The sequence below is a fragment of the Notothenia coriiceps genome, unplaced genomic scaffold (genome assembly GCF_000735185.1).
Source record: "Notothenia coriiceps isolate Sejong01 unplaced genomic scaffold, NC01 NC01_scaffold00018189, whole genome shotgun sequence".
NCBI classification, from domain to species: Eukaryota; Metazoa; Chordata; class Actinopteri; order Perciformes; family Nototheniidae; genus Notothenia; species Notothenia coriiceps.
The window spans coordinates 177-11715 of record NW_011350890.1 but is presented as its reverse complement, the minus strand read 5'-3'; the positions used below and the strand labels follow the sequence as shown (position 1 = coordinate 11715).

The following is an 11539-nucleotide window of genomic DNA, read 5'->3' as shown; positions in this document are numbered from 1 at the left end:
GTCTCTCGCGGTGCTCGCTGCAAAAGTAGAGCAATGTTCTACTTTTTACGCCTCGATGGAGGCGTCAGCAAATCAAATCCCGTTTATGCAAATCTGCCAGTACAAGCGCTAGCCAATCAGACTGCGTGTATGCTGGTAGAGCCAGACCGCAGTTCATTTCCTCATATGCCAAAAAATGGAGGAGAAAATAATCATAGCGGTAGGGAATCACTCTGTGCTTTATGATCAGTCCCTGTTCACCTACCGGGATAAAAACCGGAGGAGCCAGGCATGGAGGGAGGTGGCAGGGACAGTGGGTGAAACTGGTAGGTTTTCATCTGTTTGGGGAGTTTATATATCCAGTGTATTTCGTTTGAATGGACAGCTAGCAGGCATAGACAGTATTTAGCCAGCATGGAATGTTGCGTAAAATAGCACCATAGACATTAATGTCATAAATGTTCATCATATAAAGTGTAACATGTAAAACCTTTTATGCAATTGACAGGAGAGATTCATGTGATCGGTTGTTGGTCGCGTTGCTCGCGTAAACTCCCCAAGCTCAAGACACGCCCACCGCCAAGCGGCAACGCACGCCGCCGTGTGTAGGGCCCGTGACCTTGGTATAATATGGTGAAGTGTAAGTTCAACCATATTTGGTTTGAAAACATCTAATTTAGTGCTTGGTTGAAACCAGTTGAGGGGAACGTGTCTGAGGCCCGCTGCACCTTTTGCAACAAAAAAATTTGTTTTGCTAATGTAGCGTTAACTCCCGCAACAACATCGGGGGACCGGTAGGTGCTGTGGACGCTAAATACCGTAGCTAAACACCAATCACAGCAACGATGAAAGATTTCAGCCAAGGCAGCAGAGCTCTGAATATAGCTCTTGTCACTCAATCTCACACACACACAGAGACACACACACACGCACACACAGTTCTGTGTAGCCTATACTGTTATGCTGTTATGTTCAGTCAACGTTCCTATGTTGAACATGAATACATTTACTTTGTAAGTAATTATGGGACGTATTTCTTCTTTCGTAGCAATTTTCCTTCATACTTTCTTGCCGTGAAATAGGTCTTAAATTCTATTCAAAGTTGTCTTAAAAAGTTCTTAAAAAGTCTTAAATTTGAGTTGGTGAAACCTGCGGGAACGCTGGAAACAGTACCCGCTAGCCGGAACTACCCCTAGTGGAAACGCAACAAAAAACGGGCCGGGTTTGGCACTGTATGAACTTTGTGATTCTTACTCATTTGTAGAAGAAGAGGTGGTACCCTTGCAGGGGCCCATTGTCTCATTTTCCGCCCTTGACTTTACTTGATTAACCTACATACATTTTTTGCTATATTCTTTTTATATTCCACAAGACTCATTTATTCTCCCCTGACATCTGCTGTTACTTTGTAGATTAACATTTTCATACAATTTTGAAGATTTTAAATGACAAACAATGATTTTTAAATATTTGATTAAATCAAGTATTGTTACAGATTCAATAACCCAATGGCTTGTAGTTATCAATATATAAATATATTATATATATTGATTATATAATAACATCAAAAAGGTGTTATGAACACATTTTGTGTGCAGTATTATGTCCATAGACTGTATATATAAAGATTATGTCACAAACTAAACATAGACAATGTTTCTTTAAAAAAATCTCATTTTTATTAAATTGTCTGTGTGCTCTTGGAGTGGTAAGTAGTTTAGCAACATACATTATTATTTCAAAAAATCTGAGAGCTATAGCGTCCATACTTTACATACATGGATTATATCTATTGTGTAGAAATGTTCACTGTCTATTTTGTTATTAAACAGACTGCACACAAAGGACGGACGCAGCCTCCCACATCTAAATGGTACAACATTAGGAAGATGAGTTGCCTTCTCGCTATATGTGCTTTACTCAAACACCATTACATTCACCGGGTTCATGTAAAAAAGAAAAAAAGTAGTAAACAACTACAGTAAAATAAACATTATATGTTTGTACGAAATGTATTACATCCTACATTCCATATCAATACTATGTGGTTATTAATACTACACTGAAAAAACTGAAAAGTTGACTTTAATTAAATGTATTGTCTCAACAGATTTCACTTAACCGTATTAGGTTAGTTGAAAGCAATAATATTTTTTCTTTAAACGTAATATTATTGCTCTCAACTAACCTTATACGGTTAAGTGAAATCTGTTGACACAATACATTTAATTAAAGTCAACATTTAACTTTTTCAGTAGGGCAAAAAGTGCTTTTACAGTATCATTCGTTGTACAAAATATGTATATATTTACAGGTGACGTTTAGAGTGGGAAGTGGTTGCTGTGTGTTCAGGATTCAGTCTTCTTTTCTCACAGGTGAATGTACACATGGAACTAAGGTCCGTCACAAGGTCAAAAGGTCAGGTGCTCTGGCTGCTTACACTCGTTTTTAGCACCCTCCCTTTTCCTCTCTCCTATTTCACGTTCAGTCACATTCAGTATCTCCCTGTATCTCAATGCTCCAATACTGAGGTATGTGGTTTGACTTCACAGGAAATGGTCTCACATTCTTCATATTTCTTGTCTGTCCACTCTAAACTACAGGCAGCAGGTGGCAGGGGTTGGTAGAGGTGAGGTTTAGCAGACAGTGTGGAGGGGCGACAACGGGCTGTCCAGGGTGTCAGTCGGAGACAGACATGAACTGGAGCTTTTAAACATGGAAGAGATATGGAATGCCTGGAAAACACATAAGCACACGCCAAACTTTAGGATTTGAACAGACCCTGGTATATGGATATGCCCAAAAACTAGGTAAGGTGTACTCACCACCCAGTAAGCAGTCAGGGCGCCCTGTATGTAGCCTGTGAGCACGTCGGACGGGTGGTGCCTGAAGTCTGAGATTCGGGTCAGACCTGTGTAGACCGCCAGCAGAACCAGGAAGAACTGCAGCGCCGGCCTCAGCAGCCGAGCACCGCGCCATGTCAACCTCGCCTGCAGGTAAAACTATGTGACGAAAACAAACAACATGTTAATTTTGTGTTTACGGTCGTCATGTGTTATCGTAAATAATAGATTTTCCATTGAAGACTACCAGTCAGTTTTTTTTTCATGAGATTTGGGGGAAGTAACATACAGTAGGGTGGGCGTAGCGCTTTTTGACGTTTGGGGATCCTCAAGTTGGACAGAGTTTTGTGTGTGCAGCGCCTTTGTTAAACAGTGCAAACATCTTCATTTGAATGTGTTTTTTTATCTGCATCCTTTTTTTAAACTGCAGCGCGTTTTCCCTAATGGAAATGTTTTGGCCCGTTGTAACAACTTTGCACCTGTCGGCCACCGTTAGAAGAGCATGGTTGATGGACGGTACCAATCTTATTTTTATATCCTATTAATGATGAGAGTATGTATGCCAATGTTACTCATTTTGGATAATATTCGTATGTACAGTATAATTCCATCAGTACAGACGAATGCCATACCCAACCCTCTCTGTGCATTGTGTTTGTGTTCATTAATAAGTATTTGATTGGTAGATAGGGGGATGGAGGAATGTAGCTTGAGTAAAACAACACAGTTGCCCTCTTTGTTATTTTTGTGATCCAACCATGACATGAATATCTCTTTAAAAAAAAAAAACACTAATGTATTTAAATAACATTATAGACACAGTTTCCCTAGTTAAGGTAAAAGTAGAGATTAACAGTCTGGTTGGTGCAGTGGATGTGACTTGTTTTTCATCTTCCCTTTTACCCTTTTTAACCAGCAAGACCAGCCCCCCCACACTCACATTAATATGCTGTGTGCATACATATACATGTGCAGGCCCTTGCACAGGGACACACATAGGCTGCCATAAACACATATAAATGCGAGAGCTTGCACACACACACTGATACAATAGAGGAGAGCAGTGAGGCGGTGAGGCGAGGTCACACTCCTCCCACAGCCGAACAAAGCTGTCTCTGTTTGTCCCATTTCTCCTTTCAGCCCTTTTCTTTCTCCCTCTCCTCTTTCATTCCCTCGATTTCTGCTGCTAACTGGACTGAAGATGGCTCGCTGTTTCAGTCATTCTCACTCTGTATTTAATAGAGAGATGGTAATTGGAAATTGGAGAGACGGCAAATTGAATTTGTGTGTGTGTGTGTGTGTGTGTGTGTGTGTGTGTGTGTGTGTGTGTGTGTGTGTGTGTGTGTGTGTGTGTGGATGGATGGATAGAAATACTCACTGCTAAATAGAGCATTGTGTACATCGCAAAGGAAGCGTGGCCAGAGAAGAAAGACTTCCTAAAAAAATAGAGAAGTTTTTAGAATAAAAAAATAAAAGCATAAACCCACAGATCACATGTCCTTGAACATACAGCATGCACGCACACGCACGCACGCACGCACACACACACACACACACACACACACACACACACACACACACACACACACACACACACACACACACACACACGTACACACACCTGGCCTCTTCCTCCAACCGGTGGTCAGGCTGGCGGCAGTTCACTGTTGCAACGTAGGTTCCAGGTGTGCAGTTAAGCGACGCATAGGTGACACCGCACACAGACAGGAAGTGCGGTCGCAACCGCCCGACACTCAGCTTGGCCATGTTGGTCAGAGACTGTCCGACGAAGCAGCCGAACAGGAAGCCGCCCAGCTCCTTGTAGAGACAGGACACATACAGGTTCCTCACGAAGGCCTTAGAGCTGATGCCTCTGAAACGAACACGGTAACACTCCCCCAGAGCGATCTGAAGGAAGACACATCGTCATATACAGTAACATTCTCTTCCTTGTGTCAAATCAATAATGGACTGTTAGTTATGACAGGGATGTTGAGTACTCACAGTCAGGCCGGTGATGATGATGCCACCGGCGATGAGTAATTCGTCAGGTATGGCCTCTCGATGCAGATAAGGATACCTGATGCTGGGGTCCCCGCACATGAAGCCCCTCCTGTAAGGACTCACTGCCTTCAGCTCACACGCAAAGAAAGGGATGGAAGCTGCACGGAAGGAAAGGGACATGATTTGTAATCACAAATATCCCCACTGGGAGTATAGACATTCCTTTTTGTGATGGGAAAGTGGAGATGATGCGTGGGAGTAGAACGGCTAGAAACTAGAGGATGAGAAAGAGCAATTCAAGAAGAACCCAAGTATCAGTTTTTCAAGATGTGCTATCCCCTAGAGTTCTATGTACTATATGCTTTTGAGCCATGCTAGCAGTGTGGCTCTGGGGATGGCGATGTTGTGATGTTGGTAGGTTGGTAGGTCAATTTGGTCCAGTCTGAAATATCTCAACTCCTTAGCCCTAAACTTAGATTTATGATCAAACACTTGCAAAACACACGTGAATAGTTCCCATCAGCCTTTAGCCATGGCTAAAGAACACATAGTAGCATGCTAACATTCTAAAATTAAGATGTAAAAATGGACAATTACATGCTAAACATCAGCATGCACTGTCAATACTGTTATTTTGAGTTATGTTAGCTTTTACATTCAGCTAGGAAAAAACTTAGTATAAAGAAACCACCTCAATATCACCTCAAACTAATGGCAGCATGGTTTGAATCTGATCAAACAAAGATGCAAGTCAATAACAAAACTAAGAGGGAATAGGACATGGGAAGATGGAGGGAGGGTCAAACGAGAAATAGTTTTGCAGGAAAATAAGGGTGGGAACTCTTTTTCGTTTGAAAGCAGGCAGAGATTGACAGAGACCAGTCTTGAATTGCATGTGAGTGTGTGTGTCATTGTGTGTGTGTGTGTGTGTGTGTGTGTGTGTGTGTGTGTGTGTGTGTGTGTGTGTGTGTGTGTGTGTGTGTGTGTGTGTGTGTGTGTGTGTGTGTGTGTGTGTAGTAGTAGTACGTTAACTTACGTNTTTGTGTGTGTGTGTGTGTGTGTGTGTGTGTGTGAATGTGAGTGTATGTGCATTTCTGTTGATGAGAAGAGAAAGGGGCGTTGTTGTGACTTCAGTTCAACTCTTCCGTACAAAACAAAGCAAATGCTGCAGCAGATCAGAGCCAGAGCCAGCCTCACACTGTCTCTGTCTGTCTCCGCTCTCTCTCCCTGTTTTGCATGCCTGCACACACACAGTGGACAGAGGGTTGAGAGACAGAAAAAGACAGAGAATCCTTCTGCACAAGTTCAATCTGTTAGAATAATATTCAGACTACCTCACCGTCCAGCTTTTTCCAATTAGCCAACATTATATAACCTCCTCCTGTCACATATAGGGACCTTGGGAGGGAGCAACAATTACAGTCATGTGCACGCACGCACGCACGCACGCACGCACGCACACACACACACACACACACACACACACACACACACACACACACACACACAAGCATTTATTTATTTATAACAAATACAATTCCCCCTGGCCCGGCTCTACCCTGAGAACTGGAGGTTGTCATGGAAACTGCAGAATTCCCTGGGCAATGCACAAACCAGCTGGCACGGAGCGCACAAGAGCGCGCACGAGTGGAAATCAGAGAGCCAGCATGTAGTAGGAGAGCAAACTCGAATAACTCTTTCTTTTTGCTGCTCCTGTTCTACAGACCCTCATCCCTGATATGATCATCCTGAATCTGACTGTCCTAGTTGACTAAATACAAAGCGATGGAAACAAAGTGGAACAGAGCTCCACATCATGGTTGAAGTTCACCTTCACCGGAGACACCCTGAATAGGAAGCAGTAACAAACTTCAAGATAGTTCATTTAAAGTCTTCAAAGTTAGAAATATCCAACTGATGAACTCTTTCATTACTTTCATTTATTTCATAAAAAAGAAGGAAACAGTAAAAAGTCACACATTTCATAACACACATGATGATCAGATTGCTTGGTTTGTCCAAACAACACTTCACTAAAAATATATTCACATGTATTAACACATGAGACATTACACCAGCAAATAATCACTACTGTAAGCCAGAGAACACTTGTCAGTTTTTCATAAAAAATACCAAAATTGTTAATTTATTTCTACCAATGACCTAATTGACTATTTAGCTATTAATTAAAACTCTAAAAATAAAACATCCAGGAAATCAGTGCAAATTATCTGAAATAACTTATGCATGGATGGACAAAATAGCAAAACACCTCACAGCAGGCAAGCAAAAGCCTAACAATACATGAACTTAACAAAGTTGTAGCACCTCAACGTACATTTTTACTTACAACAAGTTAATAGATAGGCTATGTGCAATGGAACTTTACTTTTTTGATGATCTGAATGATGTTGCACAGTTTCTGTTATCAAGTTCACTCCCAGTTGTTGTACACTAAGAAAGTACACAGCAATGCATTAAAAAATGAAACCGCAGATCTAAAGTAGAAACTTTATGATGATTATTACCCAGGAAGAGGCAGAGGAGGTCTAACCCCACCAGAAGTTTTCTTTTGGATAACGCTGGTCCAGTTATCTCTATGAGTTTCTTCCCAGTGCCGTTCTCCATCCCCATCCCGACCAGGCTGTTCTTGTTGTCGGTCAGTTTGAGATGGAGCTCCGCGCTGGAGACGTGCACAACAGCGCTCTGCGATCCAAATGTATCCAACATGACGTCTCAGCGTAAAACAGTTGTTTGCATCAAAAGTGCAGGAGCGGCCTTGAACTACTCATGTGCAGAGCTGAGGAGAGAATGTAAGCATGTCCACGAGTTAAACGGTATTTATGATGCTCCGTCAATGTAAATTCTCTTTTTTACGCATTTTTTTTATTTCATCACAGAGTCTGCAGGGCTCGCCCCGACTCGCTGCAGAGCATCCGTCACCTGGAAGTTATGCAGCCGTGCGCGGAAAACTGGTTGTGCAATAACCCGGGGACCTCTCTCTCTCTCTCTCTCTCTCTCTCTCTCTCTCTCTCTCTCTCTCTCTCTCTCTCTCTCTCTGTCGCTCTCTCTCTCTCTCTCTCTCTCATAAGTATGACTGTAATTATAGGGTATGACTACAGAGGAAGAGCATTACATGCATCAGGTGTGTGTCACTGTTGCAGTAGGTTTTTTTCCATGACTATGATTCACCTTACAACTTTCCCTAAGACTTTCATTCACACAAACCTGAGTTGACCTGGGGATGTAGCTGAACTTCTTTAATATATTTTAGCAAATCAATTATTGGACGGATGGCTAAAATATTGCTAGTCTTTTGCTCAATCTGATATACAGTATACATCAGTGGTCGCCAACCAGTCGATCGCGATCGACCGGTCGATCATGAGTGTGGTGCGGGTAGATCGCAGACCGTTAAAAAAAATCCATAAAGAAAAAGAAAATCTGTTTACAGTTCTGTTTCATATGGGTGCTGAGAGAGGTATCCATAGACCTCTTCATGTTGCTCTCAAAGTGCACCAGATTGATGCTTTCAACTTCAATATTTAAAAAAAAATCTTCCCGGGGGAGCATCCCCCCGGTCCCCCCTTGAGGAGGTGAGGTCCGCCCCCCAATAGCNTGAGTGTTTAGAACGATTTTGTCACAAATTATTCAAAACATTATTTCCGCGGCACACCTGATCATTTTTATACAAACAATAAGAGAATAAATGAAAAACAGGTATGAAATAGCCTACAATATGGCAGTAAAACAAGAATACAGTTTAAAAGGGGAGTGATTTGTAAAATATCCATAAAGAAAAAGAAAATCTGTTTACAGTTCTGTTTCATATGGGTGCTGAGAGAGGTATCCATAGACCTCTTCATGTTGCTCTCAAAGTGCACCAGATTGATGCTTTCAACTTCAATATTTAAAAAAAAATCTTCCCGGGGGAGCATCCCCCCGGTCCCCCCTTGAGGAGGTGAGGTCCGCCCCCCAATAGCACTTTACCCCTGCCTATATGCCGTGAGCTGATTATGGAGCCTTCATTGTAATTCAGATGCAATTAGCCTCTAGAAAAGGCCTCAAATTGGAAGCATTGTCTGGGCCGTCTTTTTCACTCAATTCTGCAATAGGTAGATCTCGCCTTTCACCTAGGCCGAGGTCGGTGATCTTGGGCTTAAAAAGGTTGGTGACCACTGGTATACATGATATATTTGTCTGCTTAGTGACCATTTATATTTCCTTTCTTGTTACCTTTTAATGAGCACCATGGTATTTCACCAACAATTAGATTGAATACTTTAAACTGGTTGGCAAATTTGGTAAAAAGTAGGCTTAATGTGAATTGGGACATTTTCACAATTTTCTGTAAACAAGCAGTTTTAAGTGTTGAAATTCCATTGACATTTTTTTTTTAAATTATTAATAGATAGTTTTGGTCAAAGCCCTCTGTTTACCTTAATGAAGGTATTAAGTCAAATTTGTCAAGGAGATTCTTCACAACCCAGCACCTTAAAAGTTATTCCCATTAATGTCGTATAACTGCTTCAGAAAATGGTTAAGGGGTTAATTTGATATTTTGGATTATAGGCTTATCATCTCTCTGGATGAGTATATGTATGTGAAAGTGCGTTCAAGTGACAAACTCCATTTCTGAAAAGTAAATCAAACACTCGAGTCAAGTGTCTTAAATCTGCATTTGTGCTAAAGACCAGCAGGTGGAGCTCTCACTTGCAAAAAAGATGTCCAACTGTCTAAAGGTCTATGAGGGAATGACCCCTTGATATATCAACTTAACATCTTCTTATTCGTTTCTTTTATAACAATCGCCAGTTTGAGGACTTCTTATAAGCAGCATGTTGTTAGTTTTTTAAGTTATCTTCCCATCTAGAGTCAAAATGAAGGTACAGTAGCTTTTGGCGTGGCTATATTGACAGGCAGCTATTACACTGTGCGGTCCGGTTTGGCTGTTTTCGTCTTGGAAACCTTTCACAGTGTCACAAACCAATGGGTGATTTAATTGTGAAAATGTAAATTATTTAAACTATAGTTAATGAATGAAACAAACCACCAGAAGGTTTTGAAATATGCTTTTTATAGCACATTTACACTAAGGGTTGTATGTACAGGTTATATTATATTTAGCAAAACGTTCCTAAAGACACATTAGAAAGTACTAAGTGCCAATTACCACAACAAAAGGTGTCATTACAGTATCCAGTAACCCGAGCAAGGCAAGGCAAGTTTATTTATATAGTACCTTTCAACACAAGGCAATTCAAAGTGCTTTACAAAAATGAAAGACATTAAGAAAATGGCATTTAAAAACAGTCATTAAAAAGCAAAGATAATAAAAGAAACATTAAAAGAAAAAATACATGAATAAAAGTTACAGTTAAGATATGAATAGTTCAATTAAAAGCAGCGACAAAAAGAAAAGTATTCAGCCTGGATTTAAAAGTAGTCAGAGTTGCAGCGGACCAGGAAGCAGGAAGGGAAAAAACAGAGGACAGTAAACATTGCAGCCCAGTTCTGATTTATTATCACTGTATCGCCACCTCCTGCTGACCTACAGTAGCTCTCAGCTAAGATAAACTCAGTCTCCCTCAATGATGTGGGTTAATGAGACACAATAGTTTAATCACAGTCAAAGATACATTATCGTCATATTTGTATCAGTTCAAAAATTAACCGAAGTAGTGTAGTGTAATAGTGTATGGAAAGTATTTGTATTTCCACTCTGCCGAAGGGGCAAGAAAATGCACTGCCAGGGGAGGTTTCATTTGTCTCTTCTGCTGAAAGTCAGCAATGTTTTGTTCAGTTTCCATTCATAGAAGAAAATAAAAAGAAGCATGAGAAAGGAAAAGAGAGAGCAAGTTTCTGTGCTTTTTTATTTGTGAACTGAAAATAGAGGCAGGGTTTCCCTAAAGCCTTGCGTAATCCTGACAACAGAAAACTCCAGCTGTGGATATGAAAACTGCGTTTGTGAGCATGTGTGTGCGCAAGTTCATTGATTCATATTTAAAATAGTGTAATGGATTTCCTTTGGACATTTCCTTCTCATGTATTTCTTAAATATCTGTAAGGACATTAATGAAATGTTGAAATAACTCCACATGACACATTACAGCAGCTGTCTGAGTAATGCTGTCGTCACTTCCTGAAAAGTGGAAAAGGAGATGCCTGGGGGAACTCTTGATTCCTTTCACTAACAGGTTGGTCAACTACATCATCAGTCCTAAACATGTCAACAAATCGAACTTTATTTATAAAGCACTTTTAATACACAAAAGTTATGAAAGGAAAAGTACTTTTAATTAGACACCAGGGGCCGTATTCACAAAGCATTTTATCTTACCGCTAGGAGTGCTCCTAACTCGCGCTAAAACATTTTACGTAGGAGTTTTTTCTTAAAAGTTATTCACAAAGCCGCTGAGACCTACTCATACTAAGGATAAATCACTAAGAGTGAACTAAGAGTGACGCGCCGTTGCTATGGATTACGTCGATTCTCGTGCATGAGTTTAGAAGCGGTCAGTACGGTGATTGGTTGTTCAGAGCAGGCGGTCTCGGTGAAACTCATCTGCAACATCCCTCAAACGAGCCCACTAAATCACCGAAAAACAAGGAAATAGCCTAGGCTAGAAATGTATTCCTATCAAATAGTTATGGACAGTGCAGTTAGCAGAATACACGCATGATGACAAGTTTGTGCAGACCACGATAATGAC

At 40.9% G+C, this 11539-nt stretch overlaps 1 protein-coding gene across 1 annotated transcript; it reads right to left on the bottom strand.

Moving 5' to 3' along the window:
* Window positions 1–2157: 2157 nt before the first annotated feature.
* LOC104950832 (lipid phosphate phosphohydrolase 3-like) lies at window positions 2158–7788 on the bottom strand. The gene is made up of 6 exons (XM_010777408.1): window positions 7355–7788; window positions 4827–4984; window positions 4444–4730; window positions 4201–4258; window positions 2805–2981; window positions 2158–2714 (listed from the first exon to the last, which is right to left on the bottom strand). The coding sequence occupies exons 1-6, from the start codon at window positions 7554–7556 to the stop codon at window positions 2616–2618; spliced, it is 981 nt and encodes a 326-aa protein (XP_010775710.1). The 5' UTR covers window positions 7557–7788; the 3' UTR covers window positions 2158–2615.
* Window positions 7789–11539: the final 3751 nt, after the last annotated feature.

Coding starts and splice junctions, on each gene's coding strand:
- LOC104950832 (XM_010777408.1), bottom strand. CDS start 7,556: ATGTTGGATACATTTGGATCGCAGAGCGCTGTTGTGCACGTCTCCAGC. Junction 4,985..7,354: donor CCTCCTCTGCCTCTTCCTGG/GTAATAATCATC, acceptor CCTTCCGTGCAG/CTTCCATCCCTTTCTTTGCG. Junction 2,982..4,200: donor ACACAATGCTCTATTTAGCA/GTGAGTATTTCT, acceptor TTCGTCACATAG/TTTTACCTGCAGGCGAGGTT.